Here is a 25598-nt window from a genome sequence, read left to right as displayed (position 1 = left end):
TTAAGTGTTTCCCTAGGTAGTTGTTTACTTGGTTACTAGGAAGAGAAGTATAGGTGTAAATGCTTAATTTCATCATCCTTTCATTTTGCTTCTCAGAAGCGTCTAGGAAGCATTTTGAAATTTATTGTAGACCGATGAAAGAGCAACATAAAGAAATAATTATAAAATGTAGACTTTATTGCTCCAGTTTGAAGTCAGGTCATTTAAGAGAGACATAAAGAAATGAGGGACCTAGGATACAAATACATTCTTTTATTTCATGTTCATACTAGGACATTATTTGTCTTTTTTACTGTCATTCTTTTATGAGTGTTCAATGGACATTTCTAGAAACTAACATGACCTGTGATAACAAAACAAATTAAGTGTGGAAGCAGATGTGAAAATCCAGCTGTTTTTATTAAGCCAGACATTAAAGAGATTTGCAAAAAAGTGTAACAGTTCCACTCTTTCATTAATTTTGTTTTGAAAACTATTTTCAATAAAAATATGTATTTGTTAACATATAACAGGTTTGTTGGTATTTTAAAATGAATTAATATTTAAGACATTTCCCAATTTTCAGTGTTTAATACTGGAAACATCAATAGATGTAACCAACCTAACAAAAGCTTTATGGGATTCTAAATAAATTTAAGGTGTAAGATTCCTGAGAACAAAAAGTTTGAGAATTGTTGCTGTAGGCTGATTGACCAACATCATTATTAATAATTAGGACTCGCCGGGCGTGGTGGCTCATGCCTGTAGTCCCAGCACTTTGGAAGGCCAAGATGGGGGGATCACGAGGTCAGGAGTTCGAAACCAGCCTGACTAACATGGTGAAACCCTGTCTCTACTAAAAATACATAAATTAGCCGGGTGTGGTGGTGCGCGCCTGTAATCCCAGCTACTCAGGAGGCTGAGGCAGGAGAACTGCTTGAACCCGGGAGGCGGAGGTTGCGGTGAGCAGAGATCACACAATTGCATTCCAGCCTGGGCAACTGAGTGAGACTCCGTTAAAAGAAAAAAAAAAAAAAGACCCAGTACATTGGCCGGGTGCAGCAGCTCACACCTGTAATCCTAGCACTTTGGGAGGCCAAAGTGGGGGAGGATTGCTTGAGCCCAGGAGTTTGAGACCAGCCTGGGCAACATAGAGAGTTGTGGTGTCTACAAAAAGTAAAGTTAGTCAGGCATGGTGGCCTGTACCTGTAGTCCCAGCTACTCAGGAGGTTGACATGGGAGGATCACCTGAGCCCGGGAAGTCGAGGTTGCAGTGAGCCAAGATCATGCCACTGTACTCCAGCCTGGGCGATAGAGACCCTGACTCAAAACAAACAAGATCCAGTACAAGTTCAGTGTTGAGTGCTAAAGACTTAAAGAGTTATGAAGCTGAACCTTTCATCTTAAGAAGTTTATAAGTGAGAGCAAGAATCTCCAAATCCTGCACTGTTTAATATCAGCATGAGACTAAACCACTGTCCTAAAAAGACAACCTTAATTTGAATCAAGTTATTTTAGAGTGATGTATTTTCTGAGGCACCTCTCAGAAGGTTATTGTCTGGTGCCAAAATAGTGAAATTGAGTAATAAGGTTAAAATCGGTGGACATTAAATACACACAAGACTTCAATTGCTGGGTTTTCCATTGATTAATAAAAAATGATTGTTTTTGGAATTTGAATGAAACACTTCTTAATGGCTGAGTAGGGTGACTTACGCCTATAATCCCACCACTTTGGGAGCCTGAAGTGGGTGGGTCACTTGAGGCCAGGACTTTGAGACCAGCCTGGCCGACATGACTAAAGCCTGTCTTTATTAAAAATACAAAAATTAGCTGGGCCTGGGGGCTCATGCGTGTAATCCCAGCTACTTGGAAGTCTGAGGTGGGAGGATTGCTTGAGCCCAGGAGGCGGAGGTTGCAGTGAGCCGAGATCATGCCACTGCATTCCAGCCTGGGTGACAGAGCAAGACTGTGTCTCAAAAAAAAAAAAAAAAAAAAAAGGAAAAAAAACCAAAAAACTTTTTTTTTTTTTTTTGAGATGGAGTCAAAAAATTAGCTACCACGCTCGGCTAATTTTTTTGTATTTTTAGTAGAGACAGGTTTTCACCATATTGGCCAGGCTGTCTCGAACTCCTGACCTCGTGATCCACCCGCCTCAGCCTCTCAAAGTGCTGGGATTACAGGCGTGAGGCACCGTGCCTGGCAAAAAACAACAACGAACCCACTTTATAATTTTAACAATTCCAACATCATCTAGTAGATTTGTGTACCATTATTAAATAATCCTTTAAAACAAGTTCTAAACCTAAGGCCCATAGGCCATAAAGACTGAAAGTTCGCTTACATTGTATGGAGTATTTTGTGAGTATCTGTGCATTTTTTTTTTTTTTTTTTTTTAAAGATAGAGCATTGCTCTATTGCCCAGGCTGGAGTGCAGTGTCGTGTGATCTCGGTTACTGCAACCTCTGCCTTCCGGGTTCAAGCATTCTCCTGCCTCAGCCTCCCTAGTAGCTGGGATTATAGGCGCATACCACCACACCTGGCTAATTTTCGTTTTTTTTGTAGAGATGGGGTTTCACCAGGCTGGTCTCGAACTCCTGACCTCAGGTGATCTGCCCGCCTTGGCCTCCCAAAGTGCTAGGATTACAGGTGTGAGCCTGGCCATATTCTTTTTTTTTTTTTTTTTTAAATAGGAGAAAGGACCCATAGTCTCATCAGGGGTACGTGATTCCTCAAAATGGTTAAGGACCATCCTTTAACCAGTAACAGAAATCTGATTGGGTGTTTTCCTTTAGCCCAGTCTCACAGAACCAGAAGCTTATTATCAAAAAGATAAGTGTAATTTGTACAAATATTTTCCCCTTCCTCCTTTCTGATATTTGAGTTTATAGTGTTTGTTTTTTATATCAAAATCATCAAAGGTAGCTTGGTTAGCACTTCAATTCAGGTCTGTTAATTGTAGCAATTGGATGACTGATTTGCTCCACTCTAACTGAATCTGTATTAACACCCCAGAAAGAGAGATTGAATGATTTCCTTTTATCTTTAGTCAAGGATTTGGAAGCATTGTGCAATTCTGATTATCGGATACATTACTTCAAAATTTTGTGACTTAAAACAACAGACATTTATTTTGCTCATAAATCTGCAATTTGGACAGGGCTCTGTGGGTTAGACTCATCTCTGCTTCTAGGTATGTGGGGCCTCAGCTGAGATGACTCAAGTGGCTGGGGGCTGGAACAGCTAGGGGTGGGGTGGGATGAGACTGGATGGGGCAAGTGTCTCCATATAGTCTCAGAGCCTTTCTTAGTGGTTTCATCATGTGTTCTCAGCATAGAGACCCCAGGGAATTCAGACTTACAGCTCAGGGATCACAGATAATAGGTGTTCCAAGAGAACCTGGGTGGAAATAGCAAGGCTCCTACAACCTAGCCTTGGAAATCACTTCTGTATTCTGCTGGCCATTTAAATCACTAAGGTCAGCCAGATTCAAGGGAAAGGCATTTATTTAGACACTGTTTCTCAATGGGAGGAATAACAAAGAATTTGCAGTTATCTTTAATCTACATTAATTGTATTTTTCTTGCCATGATAGTATTATTCCCTGCAGTGTTCTGTATAACTCCCTGCTATTGATTTTTACTGATTTTAGAAATTCTTTGCTTGAGGTAGCAGGAGAATATGATGAACTGGTTGTGTATTAAAATTCATAATTATGTGTACTACTATTTATATCATAGAATAGTTATGTTAAACTGTAGTTATTACTTGCATATATAGTTAATGATGTATACCTTAAGCATTTAATGCCCTAGGAGAAGAAGAATACATATTCTGTGTCCTCTCTGATAGACATGAGGTCCTGCTAGTGGATGTTAACAAATGTATGGATTGTAGCATTATCTAAACACACTTTAAAGGAAGCATTATCTAAACAAACTTTACTAGTAGTTTGAAAATTGAATATGAATGTTATGATTAGAGTGCTCATTAAGATTTAGTAGTTCAGATTTCAAAACTATTAAGCAGTTATCAAATCATGACATCCTTTAGTCCCGAAGGCAGTTAGGGTATCTCTTTCATAATTTTTAATGTGTAGTGTTACAGTTATTTATGTTCCCTTTTTTTTTTTTTTTTTGGAGATGGAGTCTCGCTCTGTGGCCCAGGCTGGAGTGCAGTGGCATGATCTTGGCTCGCTGCAACTTCTGCCTCCTGGTTGAAGTGATTCTCCTGCCTCAGCCTCTCAAGTAGCTGGGATTACAGAAGTGTGCCACCATGTCCGGCTAGTTTTTGTATATTTAGTAGTGACGGGGTTTCCCATGTTGGACAGGCTGGTCTTGAACTCCTGACCTCAAGTGATCCGCCTACCTTGGCCTCCCAGAGTGCTGGGATTACAGGCATGAACTACTGCGTTGCCAGTTATTTGCATTCCAGGTGTCTTTTCTCCATTACATCAGGCTTTATTCATCCTTTTTTCCCTGTAATGCTTAGCACATTGAGTGGATAATTAGTAAAAAATTTTTTAAAGGAGAGTGGCCAGATTCATTCAACAGATGTTTATTGAATGTCACAATGTTCACAGCACGATTCTAGGCCCTAGAATTGGAAGGTCGCCTCAAAAACATGAAACAGCAGGTACCTTCCTCCTCCTTTTTCAGTCCTCTTGATGTTGTTTTGTTATTGAGGCAGGGTTGGTTGCCATGGAATCATTTTTCTCTTATGATATTTTTGCATACCTTCTTCACCTTTACTTTTGTTAGCAATAGACCTGGTAACTTTATCTCCGAAGTTGAATCATGCACTTTTTCCAGAACATTGGGATTGTTAAGGACAATTTTTTTTTTTGAAACGAAAGATCTCACTTATTTATTACTGAAACTAGCCAATCAACGGGTTCATAACAGATTCAGAGAGAAAAAATATATTCCCAATAAAACAGGTCCAACTCTTCAGATAGTGGTGACATTTTCAGCTCGATATGGTAACATGATTGTGACCTTCAGACAGCATAAGTATGTTGTATCATGCAATTCCTTATAGACCCAGTTTGGTTCTTCTCCAGTGTCTCCTTTTGGAGTTTTACCTGTTTTTATTACCAGTTTTCATCTGAATCCACTGGGGAATGGGACGATTTTGCTTTTGTTTCTTGACCAGAAATCACTTAACCTTGAAAGTCTTGTGAGAAGACATGCAAGAAGTGGAGTCAAGCACACACCACGATGGTGGATAAAGCAAGAGAGGCCGATAATCTTTTTTTTTTGAGACGGAGTCTCGCTCTGTTGCCCAGTTTGGAGTGCGGTGGTGCCGTCTCGACTCACTGCAACCTCCGCCTCCCAGGTTCAGACGATTCTCCTGCCTCCGCCTCCCAGGTTCAGACGATTCTCCTGCCTCAGCCACTCCAAGTAGCTGGGATTACAGGCACCCGCAATCATGCCCAGCTAATTTTTGATCTTTGTAGAGATGAGATTTCACCATGTTGGCTAGGCTGGTCCTGAACTCTTGACCTCAGGTGATCTGCCTGCCTTGGCCTTGCAAAGTGCTGGGATTACAGGCATGAGCCACCGCGCCTGGCCCGGTTAATTTTTTATTAAGACATCTTTAGCATTCCATTTTGGAATTCCCTGAAATTGTGATTTTTTTAACAAAAGATACATAATGCTGATATTCTATTTAATTAAATTAATTAATTAATTTTTTTGAGATGCAGTTTCGCTCTTGTTGCCTAGGTTGGAGTGCAATGGTGCGATCTTGGCTCACCACAACCTCCGTCTCCTGGGTTCAAGCGATTCTCCTGCCACAGCCTCCCGAGTAGCTGGGATTATAGGCATGTGCTACCATGTCCGGCTAATTTTTTTTTTTTTTTTTTGAGATGGAGTCTTGCTCTATCATCCAGGCTGGAGTGCAATGGCGCGATCTTGGCTCACTGCTACCTCTGCCTCCCGGTTTCAAGCATTTCTCCTGCCTCAGTCTCCTGAGTAGCTGGGATTACAGGCACGCACCACCACGCCTGGCTAAGTTTCTGTATTTTTAGTAGAGATGGGGTTTCACCGTGTTAGCCAGGATGGTCTCGATCTCCTTACCTCGTGATCCGCCTGCCTCTGCCTCCTAAAGTGCTGGGATTATAGGCGTGAGCCACTGTGCCTGGCTAATTTCATTTTTTTTTTTTTTTAAGTAAAGATGGGGCTTCTCTATGTTGGTCAGGCTGGTCTAGAACTCCCGACCTCAGGTGATCTGCCCTCCTTGGCCTCCCAAAGTGCTGGGGTTACAGGCGTGAGCCACTGCGCTTGCCCCGCCTGGCTGATACTCTGTTTCTTTAGGAGTCATGGGGAAAAGTTCACACAGATACTGTTATTGAGCACCTTTGTTTTACAGTTTAAAATTTGGATAATTCCTGCAACATGACTATGTTTACTTAAAGATACATTGTATTGGTTATATTTTTTGGCTATTTTTGCATTCAGTTGCCTTTTCTGAGCTAATGAGGATCTGAAGGAAAAGACCTGAAGGAAGGAAGGAAGGGTGGAGTTTTGTTTGCTGGGCTGGTTGTTCTCAATATCTAGGGCAGTTATTTTTAAAGGTTTTACCAAAGAGTAATATACCTACAAAAAAGTGCACAACAGTGTATGGTTTGCTGAATTTTCACAAACTGAACACATCCGTGCAGCCAGCACTCAGATGAAGAACTGCTGTACTGACTTAACAAGTAGAATAGTTTTGTCTGTTTTTTATATAGCATGACATTTTATAAGTGAAATCATACAGTATGTACCTCTTTGTGTTGGTTCTTTTGCCCAGCACTGTTTAGAGGTTTGTTCATTATTATTGTATATAGCTGTATGTTTTTAAATCTCATTGTTGTATGGCATTCCATTGTGTGGAATGCAATACACTCAATTTACTTATTCATTCTTCTTTTGATGCCCATTGAGGAATTTTCTAATGCTTGTTTTTAATATGAGCCAAATTGATACCTTTTTTATAGCACCTTCTATTTCAGGATTACTTTTGGGCTGAATAACAGAAAATCTGATTTATCATAGGTTAAACAAGCTTTTTTTTTTCTTTTTCTTGTAAAACAAGAAGTGTAGACAAAAGTAGTGTAGGGCTGATGTGGTAGCTCCACAGTGCCTTCATATTTTCTTCTCCATCCTTAACAGCAGTCTTTCACTCTGGTGCTTGTCTACTTGTGGGCACAAAAAAGCTACTTTGTGTTCCAGACAGGAGAAAAGGTAGAAGCAAAGGGAAAAAGTATGTCACTTTATATCTCTTTGGCTAAAACAGCTGTAAAAGAAACTGGGAAATACTTTTTTTTTCTGGGTAAATTTAGGTTTCCCTTTGTAAGGAAGAAAGGAAAAATAGATATCAGATGGGTAATTAACAGTGTCTGTCATACTTCCAAGTCTGTTTGCTGGTACTTTTGGATGCAGTCAAACTGGTTTGTTCTAGGCTTAGCATAGGTCTAGACTCAAAGCGTAAGGTTTACACAACCAGTAAAATTTTTATAGTTTTTAGTTCCTGAGAAGCTATTTGTGCATGACTAGTGTTTAACTGCCATTCAGGGTTGAATGTAAATATTCAGAGGCCCAATGTGTTGACAGCTTTGACCTAAACCTTGAAGTTACGCAGTTAAATCTGGTCAGTTCTGTTCTAAATCTCTAGTACCATTTTATTAAGTTTGAACATATGCAGCACGAAGATGAAAATATACATGTATTTTTGTGTTTTTAGAATTGTGGGCCGGGTGCAGTGGCTCATGCCTGTAATCCCAGCACTTTGGGGCTGAGGCGGGCGGATTGCCTGAGCGCAGGAGTTTGAGACCAGCCTGGGCAACATGGTGAAACCCTGTCTCTACCAAAAAAATACAAAATTTAACTGGGTATGGTGGCGTGCGCCTGTAGTCCCAGCTACTCTGGAGGTGGAGTTTGCAGTGAGTCGAGATCGTGCCACTGCACTCCAGCCTGGGTGACAGAGCAAGACTCTGTCTCTAAATAAATAAATAAATAAATAAATAAATAAATAAAATGGAATTGTGGTAAATTATTTAAGTATGAGGGAAGTGACTTTACTGTAATTCTGAGTATTTCCCTTTTAATAATGGGTGCATTAGAATTATCCTGTTTAACCCTTTTTGAACTTTCTTCATTAAGAAATAAAATACACTGATATATGTAGAATTTGTTTGAAGCTTGGAGTGATTTTTTTTTTTTTTTTTGAGACAGAGTCTTGCTCTGTTGCCCAGGCTGGAGTGCAGTGGTGCGATCTTGGCTCACTGCAAGCTCCGCCTCCTGGGTTCACGCCATTCTCCTGCTCCCAAGTGTCTGGGACTACAGGTACCTGCCACCACGCCCAGCTCATTTTTTGTATTTTTAGTAGAGATGGGGTTTCACCATCTTGGCCAGGATGGTCTTGATCTCCTGACCTCATGATCCGCCCGCCTCGGCCTCCCAAAGTGCTGGAATTACAGGCATAAGCCACCGCGCCTGGCTGGAGTGAATTTTTTAATGTCTTTTTAAAATTATTTATGTTTAAATGTACTGTATATATAATGAATCCTTGTGGCCTCCTCTTGGCCTATAATCTACAGCATCCCATTATACTCCCCCGTACTATTTTGAAGCCAGTTCTAAATACTGTATCATTTCACCTGTAAATATTTCAGTATGTATCTTTAAAAGAGAAGGGCTTTTTCTTTTTTTAAAATTTTTATTATTATTTTTTTGAGACGGAGTCTTGCTCTGCCGCCCAGGATGGAGTGCAGTGGCGCGATCTTGACTCACTGCAAGCTCTGCCTCCTGGGTTTGGGCCATTCTTCTGCCTCAACCTCCCAAGTAGCTGGGACTACAGGTGCCCGCCACCACTCCCGGCTAATTTTTTGTATTTTTTGTAGAGACGGGGTTTCACTGTGTTAACCAGGATGGTCTCATCTCCTGACCTCGTGATCCACCCGCCTTGGCTTCCCACAGTGCTGGAATTATAGGCGTGAGCTACCACGCCTGGCCTTTTTTTTTTTTTTTTTTTTTTTTTTTTTTTTTTTTTGAGACAGAGTTTCCGCTCTTGTTCCCCAGGCTAAAGTGCAATGGCGCAATCTCGGCTCACCGCAACCTCTGCCTCCTGGGTTCAAGTGATTCTCCTGCCTCAGCCTCCCTAGTATCTGGGATTACAGGCATGCGCCACCATGCCTGGCTAATTTTGTATTTTTAGTAGAGACGGGGTTTCTCCATGTTTGGCAGGCTAGTCTTGAACTCCTGACCTCAGTGATCTGCCTGCCCCGGCCTCCCAAAGTGCTGGGATTACAGGCGTGAGCCACTGTGCCCAGCCAGGGCTTTTTCTTTTAACATGACAAATATACTCTTGTCACACCTTAAAAAATGAACAGATTTGTTAATATCATCAAATAAGAGTAAATGCATTTTTTATTTGTTTTTGGGTTTTCCTAGAATCCCTCCTCTTTCAATGAGAATGAGCAATCCAGCTGGGAGCGGTGGCTCATGCCTGTAATCCCAGCACTTTTCGGAGGCTGAGGTGGGCAGATCACCTGAGGTCAGGAATTCGAGACCAGCCTGGCTAACATGGCAAAACCCCGTCTCTACTAAAAATACAAAAATTAGCCAGGTGTGGTGGCCTGTGCCTGTAATCCAGCTACTCAGGAGGCTGAGCCAGGAGAATCGCTTGAACCCGGGAGGCAGAGGTTGCAGTGAGTTGAGATCACGCCACTGTACTCCAGCCTGGGTGGCAGAGCAAGACTCCATGTCAAAAAAAAAAAAAAAAAAAAGCAAAAAAAGCAATCCTTGTGCAGCTGGGTCCGTGACACATTGGCAGTAGTTAAGTGTGATGCTCTGTCCCTGTGACTGAATTGTCACTGTACTGACTACCAGAGTGCTTTTTTTGGCATGATCTTGGCTCACTGCAACCTCCACCTCCTGGGTTCCAGCGATTCTTGTGCCCCAGCCTCCCAAATAGCTGGGATTACAGGTGTGCACCACCACCACTTATTTTTAGTAGAGATGGGGTTTCGTCATGTGCGGCCAGGCTGCTCTTGAACTGCTGGCCTCAAGTGATCCATCTGCCTTGGCCTCCCAAAGTGCTGGGATTACAGAAGTGAGCCACTGCGCCCGGCCTCTAGAGTGCTTTTAAGCAAAGGTCTTATTCTTTTGACTTTGAAATAGCATAATAAAACCCCCTCATGAATATTGTACATTTGAAAATGAGGACTATTGTGTTTTCCATATCTTTTGCAGTCTAAGAGGCTTTCAGTTCTGTCTTTGATCCTGTATATTCACTTAATCTTTCCATCACCGTTTCTTCTGCTTTGGGGCTGAGTATCCTTTCTAACCAAATCACCCAGCTCTCTTTGGTGTTCTCTTTTCTTTGATGACCTAGTGTCCCAGACTCAGAGCTGAATGCTTTCACTGTTTTGTAACCAGCGTGTCATACTGTTCTGTATTGGCTGCTTTTTGCAAGGAAGAGAAGGAGAGACAGCATACAAAAGACACTGAGCTCATTGGAGACAAACTTAGGCGTTTTTTGTACAGGATTTTCTCATTTTCAAGGCTGGTTTGTGAAAAAGAGAGAAGGTGAAAGACTTGACTGCCTTAAGCAAGCATGAGGCCATTAAACAAGTGGCACAGGTGATTGTTGTTATAGTGGTTAAGAGTTGGGAAGACATCACCAAATGGAGTGTCTAGGGAAAGTGGCAGCTTATTTTTGGAAATTTAAAATCCAAAAATTTTAAATCCAGTTGTTCACATATTCTTATGAAATGTAGGTGAATTATCTCTTATTCTCAACTGTGAATGCAAAAAACTGAAAAGATCTGTTTGAACTGACTGTTGCATACAGAAGTATGACGCATGAGTAAGATTCTGTGATACACAGAAAATAGTGCTGCCAATCTTATTTATTCAACAAACGTTTAAAAATTGCTTAGTATTTGTTTGGCACTACAGAGGTTAGAGAGATGAAAAAACTTGGACCCTCCGCTTGTAAACTTGTAGGGAAGACAAGACATACAAACCTGTCACAGAAAACTGTTTAATAAGAATATTGAGTATCTTCAAAGTACCAGGCTCTGTGCTTGACTGGAAATACAAAGAAGAGTAAGGCATGCCAATAAGAAACTGAAATCTGATAGAAGAGACAGATACGCAAACAAATGATTATGATAGATAAGTAAGCAGTATGGGAACATTTAAGAAGATAATCAGGGAAGTGATGTCTCGGTGGTCATGAGAGGTGAATAGAGTGGGAAAAGGCCTTCTAAGAAGAGGGGGTCAGCATGTATAGAGATAATTGAGATAAGGTAGAGGGTGCCATGTTCCAGGCATTGTAGACAGTTGTGGCTGGAGGATAGGATATTTGCTAATAGAGGGAGGAGAATAAGGTTTCACTGCTAGGCAGGGACCAGCATATGAAGGATCAGTGTATGTCAGCTAAGGAGTTTGAATTTTTTTTTTTTTCTTGAGATGGAGTCTCCTTCTGTTGCCCAGGTGGGAATGCAGTGGGTGATCTTGGCTCACTGCAACCTCTGCTTCCCGGGTTCAAGCGATTCCATGCCTCAGCCTCCTGAGTAGCTGGGATTATAGGCATGTGCCACCACACCTGGCTAATAATTTTTGTATTTTTAGTAGAGACAGGGTTTCGCCATGTTGGTCAGGCTGGTAATCCACCCGCCTTGGCCTCCAAAAATGCTGGGATTACAGACGTGAGCCACTGTGCCAGGCCTAGGAGTTTGAATTTAGCCCTGAAGATTTTGAGCAGACCAGATTGCATTTTAGAGAGATGGCTCTGGTGACAGTTTGGAGAGATAATTGAAGGGAGAACTGAGAACGTCAGTTATGCTATTTTTAAAATTAATTTTTTTTTTTTTTTTTTAGTGACAAGGTCTTGCTCTTTTACTCAGGCTGGAGTGCAGTGGTATGATCTTGGCTCACTGCAGCCTTGACCTCCCGGGGTCCAATGATCCTCCCACCTCAGCCTCCCAAGAGCTGGGACTACAGGCGTGTACCACCACGTCTGGCTAATTTTTGTATATCCTGTAGAGACAGGGTTTCACCATGTTGCCCAGGCTGGTCTCAAACTCCTGGCCTCAAGTGATCCACCTTGGCCTCCCAAAGTGCTGGGATTATGGGCGTGAGCCACTGCACCAGGCCTGTTATGTTGTTGCAGTGATGTTAATAAGCATCACTGCGTGCCTGAACTAAAGCAGTGGAAGGGAGAGAAAGGGATGGGCTTGAGAGCTTGTAAGAAATAGAATTGTCAGGCCGGGTGCTATGGGTTATGCCTGTAATTCCAGCACTTTGGGAGGCTGAGGCTGAGATGGGAGGATTGCTTGAACCCAGGAGTTTTAAGACCAGCCTGGGCAACGTAGTGAGACCCTGTCTCTAAAACAAAAACAAAAACAAAAAAACCCAGAATTGTCAGAATGAAGAGTGATGTTAAATATGAATTTTAATGTTTAAAAGCAGAAGAGGAGCCAAAGATGACCCCGGAATTTCTGTTGTTGGCAGCTGGTTGTATGGTAACCATTTATTGTAATTGGGAATCCAGGAAGAGTTATAATTTATGTTGATTTTGGTTTTTAGAAAGTGGAGTTAAAACTGACCCAGGAGTTAGAGATAATGATTTGGTTTGGGACACTTCCATACTGAAGTACCCAAGGAGTATATTCAGGCACTTGGATAAATGAGTGTGAAACTCATAAAGGTTAGAGGGAATGATTGAGTTATTAGTATCTGAGAACTAGTTGGAATCACGGGTCACCAGGGAAACAGAGAAAAGCAGAGGATTGAAGACACAGAATTCAGATGAAACCCAGCATTGAAAGAAATTACAGAAATGAAGAGAGAACCTAATCTTGGCAGCCAAAGGTGGAGAGTTTTCAAGGTAAAACTCATCAGTGTTTGTTGTTTGAGTTACAGATGAAATTTGAAAGTGTCCATTGGATTTAGCAATAAAGAGTCCACCTGCTAACCGTTGGTGAGGAGAGTGTAAAGTGGAATGGTGAGGGTGTAAACCACATTACAGTAGGTTGACAGTGAAAGTGGGGATAGCAAAAGCTGAATACTCTTTAAAAAGTTTGATTTTGAAAAAAGGTGAGAACTGGCTGGATGTGGTGGCTCACGCCTGTAATCCCAGCACTTTGGGAGGCCAGACGGGTGGATCATGAAATCAGGAGATCGAGACCATCCTAGCTAATACAGTGAAACCCCGTCTCTACTAAAAATACAAAAAATTAGCCGGGTGTGGTGGCACATACCTGTAATTCCAGCTACTTAGGAGGCTGAGGCAGGAGAATTGCTTGAATCTGGGAGGTGGAGGTTGCAGTGAGCCGAGATTGCACCACTGCACTCCAGCCTAGGCAACAGAGCAAGACTCCATCTCAAAACAACAACAATAACAACAAAAGGTGAGAAAAACAACTAGAGAAGTAAGGTCAAGGGAGAGTATTTTTAAGTTGAGATTAAATGCCATAGAATATATGAATAAATTGTAAATAGGAGCATTAAAGGAAGATATTAATATCATTTGGAAGGTTGGGGGAGTGCTGTGGTTCATAGACCAGTTTTAAAAAATACTGGACTTGGCCTGGCATGGTGGCTCATGCCTGTAATCCCAGCACTTTGGTAGGCCAAGGTGGTCAGATCACTTGAGGCCAGAAGTTCAAGAGCAACCTGGGCCAATGTGATAAAACCCTGTCTCTACTAAAAATACACACACACAAAATTGCTGGGCGTGGTGGTGCATACCTGTAATCCCAGCTATTCAGGTGGTTGAGGGATGAGAAAGTCGCTTGAACCTGGGAGTCAGAGGTTGCAGTGAGCCGAGATCACAGCCTTGCACTCCAGCCTGGGTGATAGAGTGAGACTCTTGTCTCAGAAAAGAGAAAAAAAGAAGCAGGCCAGGCATAGTGGCTCAAGCCTGTAATCCCAGCACTTTGGGAGGCCGAGGTGGATGGATCACCTGAGGTCAGGTGATTGAGACCAGCCTGGCCAACATGGGGAAATCCTGTCTCTACTGAAAATACAAAAATTAGCTGGGCATGGTGGCATACTCCTGTAATCCCAGCTACTTGGGAGGCTGAGGCAGGAGAACCGCTTGAACCCAGGAGGCAGAGGTTGCAGTGAGCCAAGATTGTGCCATTGCATTCCAGCCTGGGCAGCAAGAGTGAAAATCTGTCTAAAAAAAAAAGAAAGAAAAAAAATACCGGATTTAAGTTCATGTGTGAGGTAGATATCCTTGAGGTGATTTCAAGAGAGGCTGAGAGAGGATATATATGTATATTCCAGGTAAATGAAAGTAGGAATGCAAAGGGCTGAAGTTGAAGTAATGCTAATGGACATATTCAGGGAACAGCAAATAGTCCAATTGAACAGAATCTTTGGGTTTGTAAAGTGAGTGATGAGAGAGAAATGGGAATTGAGCTTGATTGTGGAAGCACAGAATGTCATGCTATAGAGTTAGGTTATAGGCCCTAAAGTACTGGAAGGTATTTATGCTTTTTTATCTGAGTAGTTGTAGGATTGGAGAAGCTGGGCTTTAGGAGAATGCTGAAGCACTGAGGATGATGGAGGGGAGGAGGGGAAGAATTCTTTTGTGCTGAGTGGCCGCTATAGCTACCCTGTCTAGGAGACACAGGAGCAGAGCCACTCCTGTTGTGCTGATATATTGCTGCTAGGGGAGGGGGCTGTCCTTTGTGCTCACTTAAACAAAGCTGCTTAAGGCCTCCTCTCCTTCGAGTTACGGAGGACTCAGGGCTTGGTTGCTGCTTATTGCCCTTCACTGCATGGAATAAGCTGTCTTTGCCTTCTAGATACTTAGAGGAAGAAGCAGCTGTGTACTATGAATATAATTCATAGAAATGTGGAGAGACTATATTTGAGGACAGTCTTCTAGTTTTCAGGTGAAATACTGTCTCACTGAAGAAGGTTAATTTTGCCTGCTGCCATAATAGTCAGTAGTCAGCAAATGTTGAAAGCACTGCAGAATGAAAAACAGGCAAGGATTCATACTAATGAAATCAGTTCTGTTATTTAAGCATTTCCCTAGACTCCAGCCTGTGTTTTAAAGTTGAAAGCTGCTTCTAGTTTAATATGTTCTTTTAATTGTTGAATGTTAAAGAATTTTGTATTTTAAGTTACTGGCATGAGATACACAGGTAATGGTTATGGTTATTCTTATCAAATATGGATTAACTGCTTGACATTATTATGAATAATAAGGTATATATCTAAGTAAGTGGGTAATTTGGTGGCCAAACTAAGGTGTAGCACATAGAGGAAAAAAAACGACTTCTTTAGTACATTATTCATGAAATTTTCCAAGGTACCCCCTTTACTAAAAATGATTTGCTTATTCTTGAGATACTTCATGATGAAGTTGTTTCTGAATAAATTCAGAAATTCTGTTAACCTCATTTTCATTTCAGTACCTCTTTATTTGAAATTGTTTTGCAACTGTGTTTTTGTGATCCTTTTTTTTAAAGAGATGAGGTCTTGCTGTGTTGTCCAGGTTGGCCTCCAACTCCTGGGCTCTCAAGCAGTCCTACTGCCACAGCCTCTCAAGTATCTTGTCTTCCTATTTTTATCTCCTCTTTTAAACTTAAGCATTATGCTTCGGATAGTCTAAAATAATTGATTACATAAAACTGATTTGTTTTGACTCCAGAGTGCATTAGGCTAATACTTTCTTATTTGATTTTCCTTTCTAAATAGCCTTGCTTGGCTGGGCACTGTGCCTCACACCTGTAATCCCAGCAGGTGTGGGAAGCTGAGCCGGGCAGATTACCTGAGGTCGGGAGTTTGAGACCAGCTTGACCAACATAGAGAAACTCTAGCTCTACTAAAAATACAAAATTAGCCAGGTGTGGTGGTGCATGCCTGTAATCCCAGCTACTCGGGAGGCTGAGGCAGGAGAATTGCTTGAACACCGGAGGTGGAGGTTGCGGTGAGCTGAGATCACGCCATTGCACTCCAGCCTGGGCAACAAGAGCGAAACTCCGTCTCAGAAAATAATAATAAATAAATAAAAATAAATAAATAATAGCCTTGCTTATGCTAATATGATTAATTTACATTTCTTAGTACAGTTTTGTAGTTAAAGTAAACTCCTCATGATAGGCTGTGAGAAGATAATCTTGGATTCAGAATGTTTGTCTAAAAATTCATGGAGGATGGACTCCCTCTGTGCTGGTGAGAGTTGGCTGCAGGGCAGTTGTTTGCAAGTTGTTCCTCTGGCCAGGAGCATCGGTACCACCTGGTAATTTGTTAGAAACAGAGTCTTATCATAGATGTGCTGAATAAGAAACTGGGGCTTAGGCCCAGCAGTTTGTTTAACATGTCCTTCAGGTGATTTTGATGCGTGGTAAAGTTTTAGACCATTACTATGCGGTATTATAATAAAAGAGACTCCTTTCTTGATTTCTAGTGAATGGTATTTGGGACAGTAATTGACTTAGGATCTTTTTTTCTTAATTGACTGGCATGGAAAGAAATGCTCTTTGTATTCTCAGGTGCAGATTTTGCACCCTGAATGAAAGTAATGGATACTCATAAGTGAGTAATTAAAATAGCATGTAGGAACTTTGATCTTGAAATTTAATTTTCTTTCAGGAGGCAAAACCTTCAACTGAGGACTTGGGGGATAAGAAGGAAGGTGAATATATTAAACTCAAAGTCATTGGACAGGTGAGTTTCATTGTTTTTCTCTTTTGACTCCCCTTCAATGTGAATACTTTTTCACAGGAAAAAAAATTATTTAAGGCAAGTTATTTAAAAATGACTATGTATGCATTTTAATTTACTGTGTATGCGTCTGTTAGAGGTAGAAGAAGCCGATACTGTTTTTTAAATTACTCTGTCAGGCAGTTTTAGATCACCTTAATTTTTCCAAATAGGAACGTTTTCTTGGTTACTGTGCTTCAGGGACAAATACAGTGAATACTATTAAGTGATAAGGCTAGGGCCAACCTTAAGTAAAAGGCTTGTCAGCCCTTTTGCCGACCCTTTCCCCTTTTCTGGCCCCCTATTTCCCTAGAGTCTAGTCTGTATCTTATTGACTCTGAAATGTTAATTAAGGTTAGCTAACAACTGTTGGAGGAATGAGTCTGCATAGTTACGTGGGTTTTCTAAAGGACAAAAGACAGAGAATTGGTGGAATGGTGGACTCGCCCAGGCTGGAGTGCAGTGGTACTTCCATTCAAGTGTGACAGTACCATTTCCCTATATTCTCCCAAACATGAGATACTACCAGTCGTTAAATTTTGTTCACATATGCTAGGTAAAACATTCTTGTTTATTTTTCATTTACCTAATTATTAATAAGATACAATTTTTTGGTCTGCTACATTTATATTCTTCTTTTAATTGTGTTCATACCCTTTTCCCATTTTTCTGTGATTATCTTATTTTGAAAACTTTTATTTTTTATTTTCAACATTAAAAAAAAATTTTTTTTTTTTGAAATGATGTTGTGCTCTTGTTGCCAGGCTGGAGTGCAGTGGCGGGATCTTGACTCACTGCAACCTCCACTCCCAGGTTCAAGCGATTCTCCTGCCTTAGTCTCCCGAGTAGCTGGGACTACAGGCGCCTGCCACGAAGTCCGACTAATTTTTTTTTGTATTTTTAGTAGAGACGGGGTTTCCCCATGATGGTCAGCCAGTCTCGAACTCCTGACCTCAGGTGATGCACCTGCCTCGGCCTCCCAAAGTGCTGGGATTACAGCCGTGAGCCACCATGCCTGGCCTTATTTTGAAAACTTTTAAAAGCTATAATTCACATACTATAAAATTCACTATTTTAAAGTATATAATTCAGTGACTTTAGTATATTCACAAGTGTGTGCAGCCATCACCACTGCCAATTCCAGAACATTTGCATTACCCCAAAAAGACACCCTGTACCCATTAGCAGTCGTTCCCCATCCTATTTCCTCCAGCCAGTGACAACCACGATTCTACTTCCTGTCTCTATGGGTTTGCCTTTTCTGGACATTACATATAAATGGAATCATAAGATACATGGCTTTTTTTTTTTTTTTCTGAGGCAAGAGTCTTGCTCTCTTACCCAGTCTGGAGTGCAGTGACCTGATCTCAACTCACTGTGACCTCCACCTCGTGGGTTCAAGCAGTCCTCCTGCCACAGCCTCCTAATACTGGGATTTCAGGTGTGCACCACCATGCCCAGCTCATTTCTGTATTTTTAGTAGAGACGGGGTTTCACCATGTTGGCCAGGCTGGTCTCAAACTCCTGACCTCAGATGATCTGCCTACCTCGGCCTCCCAAAGTGTTGGGATTACAGGCATGAGCCACTATGCCTAGCTTTGATATGTGGCTTTTTATTCTGGTTTGTTTCATCTTCTTTTCTTTCTTGCTTCCCTTGCTTCCCTGCTTCTCTCCCCCTCCCTCCCCTTCTCCCTGACCCCTACCCTATCTCCCCCAACCTCCTCTCCCTCTTCAGGGGTGTTGCTGTGTTGCTCAGGCTGGTCTTGAACTCATGGGCTTAAGTGATCTCCCACTTTGGCCTAAAGTGCTGGGATTATAGGTGTGAGACACTATGCCTGGCCTGGCTTCTTTCTTTTAGCATGTTTTCAAGGTTCATTCATGCTGTAGCATGTATCAGTACTGTATTCCTTTTAATGGCTGAATTCTGTTCCATTGTATGGGTAGAATATATTTCATTTTCCATTTATCAGTTGATGGATATTTAGTTTGTCTCCATATTTTGGCTACTATTACTATGTTGCTGTGAACATTCATGTGTGTTTTTGTGTGGACATATATTTTTAGCTCCCTTGGATATATACCTAGGAGTGGAATTTCTGGGTCTAGTATGCAACTGTATGTTTTACTTTTTGAGGAACTGCTGAATTGTTTTAGCAGTGGCCCTACCATCTTAGGTTCCTAGCAGCAACATATGAGGGTTTCAGTTTTTCCATATTCTGGTCAACACTTGTAATTATCCATCTGTTTGATTATAATCCTAGTGGGTGTGAAGTAGTATCTCACTGTGGTTTCAACTTGCACTTTCCTGATGGCTAATAATGCCAAGGATTTTTCTGTGTACTTATTGGCCGTTAGTACATCTTCTTTGAAAAATGAAGATCTTTAGATCTTTTGCCCATTTTTAAATTAGGTTAGTTGTCTTTTTATTGTTGAGTTGTAATATGTCTTTTATTCTGGGTATTATACCTTTATCATATATATGATTTGCATAGATTTTCTCCTGTCTTTGAGTTGTCTTTTCACTTTCTTGATTTTATTCTTTGCAGTATAAAGTTTTTAAATTTTGGTGAATTAAGTTCATCTGTATTTTCTTTTGTTGCTTGTAATTTATCTAAGAAACCATTGCCTAATCCAGGGTCACAAAGGTTTACGCTTGTGTTCTAAGAGTTTTAAGGCTGGGTGCAATGGCTCACTCCTATAATCTCAGCACTTTGGGAGGCTGAGGTGGGCAGATTGCTTGAGCTCAGGAGCTGGAGACCAGCCTGGGCAACATGGCGAAACCCCATCTCTACAAAAAATATAAAAAATTAGTCGGGCATGGTGGCACATGCCTGTAGTCCCAGCTACTCAGGAGGCTGAGCGGGAAGAATCACTTGCACCTGGGAGGTCAAGGCTGCAGTGAGCTGTGATCACATGACTGCACTCCAGTCAGGGTGACAGAGTGAGACCCTGTCTCAAAAAAAAAAAAAGTTTTATGGTTTTATTTATAGTTTTAGCTCTTACATTTAAATCTTTAATCATTTTGAGTAATTTTTGTATGGGTGTTTGTCCCAGACCATTAGTTGAAAAGACTGTCCTTTTCTCACTGTATTGTTCTGGTATCCTTGTCAAAAAATTGACTATAGATATAAGGGTTTATTTCTTGGCTCTCCATTTTATGACATTGATCTATATGTCCATATGCCGTGGAATATCTTTTTAAGAATTATTAATTTGTGGGATTTTAAAAAATATTGTCTTCATTTTCCTTATCTGTTACATGTTATGAACATTTCCTCCAGCATGTCTTAACTTTTGTTTATGGCATCTTTTACTATACAGATGTTTTATGTTTTTATTAAGTCAAATTTATCCACCTGTTTTTTTAATGGCTTTTAGGTTAAAATCATGCTTTGCAATAGGGCATCCCAAGACCAAGATTAGGGGAAAAAAATTCTCCCTTGAGGGGAATATATTGAGAATTTTATTTTATTTTTTTTTGATGCAGAGCCTTGTTCTGTCGCCCAGGCTGGAGTGCAGTGGTACTTCCAACTCACTGCAACGTCCGCCTCCCGGGTTCAAGCAATTCTCCTGCCTCAGCCTCCCGAGTAGTTGGGATTACAAGCAACTGCCACTACACCCGGCTAATTTTTTATATTTTTAGTAGAGATAGGGCTTCATCATGTTGGCCAGGCTGGTCTTGAACTCCTGACCTTGTGATCTGCCCGGCTCGACCTCCCAAAGTGTTGGAATTCCAGGCGTGAGCCACTGCGCCTGGCCAAAAAAATTTTAATGTTAGCTCTTTAATTCATCTGGAAGTGATTTTTCTTTTTTTTGAGACGGAGTCTCACTCTGTTGCCCAGGCTGGAGTATGGTGGCGAGATCTCAGTTCACTGCAACCTCCGCCTCCTGGGTTCAAGCGATTCTCCTGCCTCACCCTCCTGAGTAGCTGGGATTACAGGCATGCGCCACGACGCCTGGCTAATTTTTTTTGTATTTTTAGTAGAAATGGCGTTTTACCATGTTGGTCAGGCTGGTCTCGAACTCCTGAACTCAAATGATCCGCCAGCCTTGGCCTCCAAAAGTGTTAGGATTACAGGCATGAGCCACCATGCCCAGCCTGGAAATGATTTTAATGTATAGCATGAGGCTTGCTGTAGAATTTTATCTGTTTATGAAATGATCTATATGGAGATAATTTTATTTCTTCATAGTTACAGTCACAAGCAAAAATATTGTAAATGTGCAGCTTCTGCAAATACATATTTGTGAATGTAGTCATGAAGTTTGGCTTTGAAATTTTAATTATGCAAGTACCAGTATTTTTTTCTGATGATTGGCTGATAGTTTGTTTCACAATCTGAGTAGAATAAAAGAATTTTTCACCCCACAAATCAGTTTGACTAACTCAGGTTGTTACTCATTTTACTAATGTGAGAGAAACCAGATTCCATGTGATTTTTTTTTTTTGAGATGGAGTCCTGCTGTGTCGCCCAGGCTGGAGTGCAGTGGTGCGTTCTTGGCTCACTGCAGTCTCCACCTCCTGGGTTCAAGCGATTCTTCTGCCTCAGTCTCCTGAGTAGCTGGGACTACAGGTGTGCACCACCGTACCTGGCTAATTTTTGTATTTTTAGGAGAAACGGGGTTTCATAATATTGGCCAGGCTGGTCTTGAACTCCTGACCTTGTGATCCGCCTGCCTCGGCCTCCCAGAGTGCTGGGATTACAGGCGTGAGCCACCGCGCTCAGCCCCATGTGGTGATTTTTTTATGGCAGGAATAAATTTCTCAGTCTCTTATTTTATAGTATATGCTTTTCTCCTACGTGACCACCTTCAGTGACACTTCACTTGAGGGGACAGACTTTTTGTTTTGAGTTGCTATTGGGATAAATAAAAGATGTGATGGTTCATCTTTTATTTTGAGAATAGAATGGCCATGCAGTAATAAAGGAATGCATTTACTTAGGCTTTTACTTGTACTGATAATTTTAACACTCAAGACTGATTAACTTTGTTTTACTCAGTTTCTTTTGTAATGGATATACAGTAGCTTTGAGGATGATTATAGCGTTTTAAGAAAACCTGTTAAGAATGCTAAAAAGAATATTGTGGTGGAAAAATACAGGTTACAAAGTTTATGTTTCTATTTGCACTATATTTGTAATTAAATAGTTTGGTTCAAGTAAAGCAAATGGTTTATACAAAGAGGGATAATTTTTTTCTCTTTTATCTCCTTAGGATAGCAGTGAGATTCACTTCAAAGTGAAAATGACAACACATCTCAAGAAACTCAAAGAATCATACTGTCAAAGACAGGTTTGTCCATTTTGGTATTAAGTACAATGCTTTGTTGTTAATTTTTCTTTCTTTCTTTTTTTTATAGAAGGTTGTCAAAAGAAAAATCCTGTTTTATTTCACCATTAGCAACTCAAGGAAAACACTCTTATCATTTCTTGTACCGTTTAATTGCTTTTTTTTGTCCTGTGGCCCATTTTAAAGTTTAAATTCGTAAGATGTGGAACTAGTTTGAAAAGTAACTCAGAATTGTAAAGAGAGCTCAAATGAATGTTTCTGTCTTGATGGCTTACCAGTATATATAGCAAGAAAGGGAAGTAATTTTTTGGTGATTACTATGAATTTTTTTTTGTAATTCTAATCATGAGTGTTTAGCCATATGTTAAATTTAAGTAGTAGTATTATTAGTATATTATCTCTTTTTTTTTTTGAGACGGAGTTTTGCTCTTGTTGCCCAGGCTAGAGTGCAGTAACGCGATCACTGCAACCTCTGCCTCCCGAGTTCAAGTGATTCTCCTGCCTCAGCCTTCCAAGTAGCTGAGTTTACAGGCATGCACTACCACACCCAGCTAATATTGTATTTTTAGTAGAGATGGGGTTTCTCCATGTTGGTCAGGCTGGTCTCTAACTCCAGACCTCAGGTATCCGCCCACCTCGGCCTCCCAAAGTACTGGGATTACAGGTGTGAGCCACCATGCCTGGCCTTATAAAATAGGTTTTGAAAATAAATGTAATTGGAATTAGTATGAGACAATCAAGATATATTTTAAGTGAAATTATGATTTAATAGGCAAGAAATATATGTTTAATCAGTCTGTTAAATTGAATTATAGGCCGAGTACAGTGGTCACGCCTGTAATCCCAGCACTTTGGGAGCCTGAGGTGGGCAGATCACCTGAGGGCACGAGTTCAAGACCAGCCTGGCCAACATGGCAAAACCTTGTTTCTACTAAAAATACAAAAATTAGCCAGGTGTGGAGGCACATGCCTGTAATCCCAGCTACTTGGGAAGCTGAGGCAGGGGAATCACTTGAATCTGCGAGGCAGAGGTTTCAGTGAGCTGAGCTCATGCCACTGCACTCCAACCTGGGTGACAGAGCAAGACTCCATCTCAAAAAAAAAAAAAGAAAAAAGAAAAAAAAAATTGAATTATATTACATAATATTAACTCAGGTATTATAAGTTTTATTTTAATTAATTTATTTATTTGAGATGGAGTCTTGCTCTGTTGCCCAGGCTGGAATGCAGTGGTGCGATCTCAGCTCACTGTAACCTGCAGCTCCCTGGTTCAAGCGATTCTCCTGCCTCAGTCTCCCGAGTAGCTGGGATTACAGGCATGCATCACCACTCCCGGCTAATTTTTGTATTTTTACTAGTAGTGGGGTTTCACCATGTTGGTCAGGCTGGTCTCGAACTCCTGACCTTGTGATCCGCCTGCCTCGGCCTCCCAAAGTACTGGGGTTACAGGCGTGAGCCACCGTGCCCGGCCTATAGATTTCATGTTTAGAAGATTTGCTTTTAACAGTTTAAATTTGTAACTAACATAAAAATAACATAAGAAAGAGAGACTAGGTGTTAGGATAAGTAAAACAATAAGCATTTTTGTCTCTTCTGTTTTTGTAGATTTTAATTGTCTAACTTAATAAAATCTCATTAATTGGGGTTCAGCTACTTCACATTTGTAATAATTTGGGTGTTAAAATTGAGATGAAATTCATCAGGGGAAAAAAACATTTATTGAAATCTCAATTATGTGTACTGTGCCATAAGTATTTAAGATACATTGTCGGCCCGGCGCAGTGGCTCGCGCCTCTAATCCCAGCACTTTGGGAGGCTGAGGCAGACAGATCACAAGGTCAGGAGTTCAAGACCAGCCTGACCAACATGGTGAAACCCCGTCTGTACTAAAAATACAAAAATTAGCTGGGCATGGTGGCGCACACCTGTAATCCCAGCTATTCGGGAGGCTGAGGCAGAAGAATCATTTGAACCCAGGAGGCGGAGGTTGCAGTGAGCCGAGATCTTGCCATTGCACTCCAGCCTGGGTGGCAGAGTGAGACTCCGTCTCAAAAAAAAAAGAAAAAGATTCATTGTCATTTAATTTTCATAACTCTGAAGAAAATTCATACATCCTTTACACCCCACATCTATAGGCCAGGGATTTTTTTTTTTTTTTTTTTTTTTGAGACAGAGCCTCAGTCTGTTGCCTAGGCTACAATGCAGTGGTGCCGTTTTAGCTCACTGCAACCGCCACCTCCTGGACTCAGGTGATTCTCATGCCTCAGTCTCCTGAGTAGCTGGGATTACAGGCACCTGCCACCAGGCCTGGCCAATTTTCGTATTTTTATTTTTTTTGTATTTGTATTTTTTTTTTAGACAGGTCTTGCTCTGTCACCCAGGTTGGAGTGCAGTGACAGGACCTTGGCTCACTGCAACCTCCACCTCCCAGGTTCAAGTGATTCTTCTGTCTCAGTCTCCCGAGTAGCTGGGATTACAGGTGCGTGCCACCTTGCTAGGCTAATTTTATATTTTTGGTAGAGATGGGGTTTCACCATGTTGGCCAGGCTGGTCTCGAACTCCTGACCTCAAGAGACCCACCCGCCTAGGCCTCCCAAAGTGCTGGGATTACAGGCTGAACTACCGTGCCTGCCCCATAATTTTTGTATTTTTAGTAGAGACAGTTTCATTATGTTGGCCAGGCTGGTCTCGAACTCCTGACCTCAAGTGAGCCGTCTCTCCCCTTTCAGCTATTTTTGTTGAAGAGCGATTAGAAAAATGTATACTAATATATTTTGTAATATTTGTGGTGCTATCTGTGCCATTCAGGTTTATGGTAGATTAGCTAGCTAGCCATTTGTGCTTTACCAAATTTTATGATTTAATCTGTTTAAAACCAATTTTTGCCAGTATAGTTTGAAGCTAGTGAGGGTGCTCATCCAGTTTCTGATCTGATCTTTTATGCTAGCTTACAGATTTAGGGCAAAATGAATTGAGTAGTGGTCAAGAGCACAGGCTTAGAAACAGGTTTGGGCTTAAATTCTTCGCTAGCTCCAAGCCTAAGGTTCCCTAGCTGTAACATGAAAATAAGGTGATAATACCTACCTTCCAGGGTTATTGTGTTTAACACTTATGATTTTGTATGTAAAGAATTGGTACAGGGACGGCCTTGCAAATAGTTGCTACTCAGTATATGGTATTTATGATTGAATTAGCTAATTTTATTTTCTATGTAGTGTTCTAAGGCTTTCATGCTTGCTTTTTCTGCATCAAAGTTACCATTATGTTTTCTAAGATTTGTGTGTGTATGTATATATTATTATTATCTTTACCTTTTTAGGGCGTTCCAATGAATTCACTCAGGTTTCTCTTTGAGGGTCAGAGAATTGCTGATAATCATACTCCAAAAGAAGTGAGTATACTTTTTTCCTGAGTCAAGAAAAAATTTAAATTCTCCTTTGAACAGTTTTGTTCACTGGTATTAAACTGCCCTTTTCTTGAATATTCTCTGATTTAAATGGCATATCATTTGTCGGAGGGAAGAAATAATGTTTTGGGTTGAACTTCCCGTATAGTGCCTTCAAAAGTGTCAATAAAAAGGGCAGTGGAAACAAAATGAGTACTGAAGTT

General features: G+C 41.0%; 1 protein-coding gene across 1 annotated transcript in view; it reads left to right on the top strand.

The window, feature by feature from the left end:
* SUMO1 (small ubiquitin like modifier 1) overlaps window positions 1-25598 on the top strand; it is a 31799-nt gene that overhangs the window by 1777 nt on the left and 4424 nt on the right. The window contains exons 2-4 of the mRNA XM_007965883.3: window positions 16587-16661; window positions 21915-21992; window positions 25309-25380. Of these exons, the coding sequence (XP_007964074.1) occupies window positions 16587-16661; window positions 21915-21992; window positions 25309-25380 (225 nt within the window). The remainder of the gene's footprint in view (window positions 1-16586; window positions 16662-21914; window positions 21993-25308; window positions 25381-25598) is intronic.

This window comes from Chlorocebus sabaeus, chromosome 10 (genome assembly GCF_047675955.1).
Source record: "Chlorocebus sabaeus isolate Y175 chromosome 10, mChlSab1.0.hap1, whole genome shotgun sequence".
Classification (NCBI taxonomy): Eukaryota; Metazoa; Chordata; class Mammalia; order Primates; family Cercopithecidae; genus Chlorocebus; species Chlorocebus sabaeus.
This window is presented reverse-complemented; position numbering and strand designations above follow the sequence as displayed.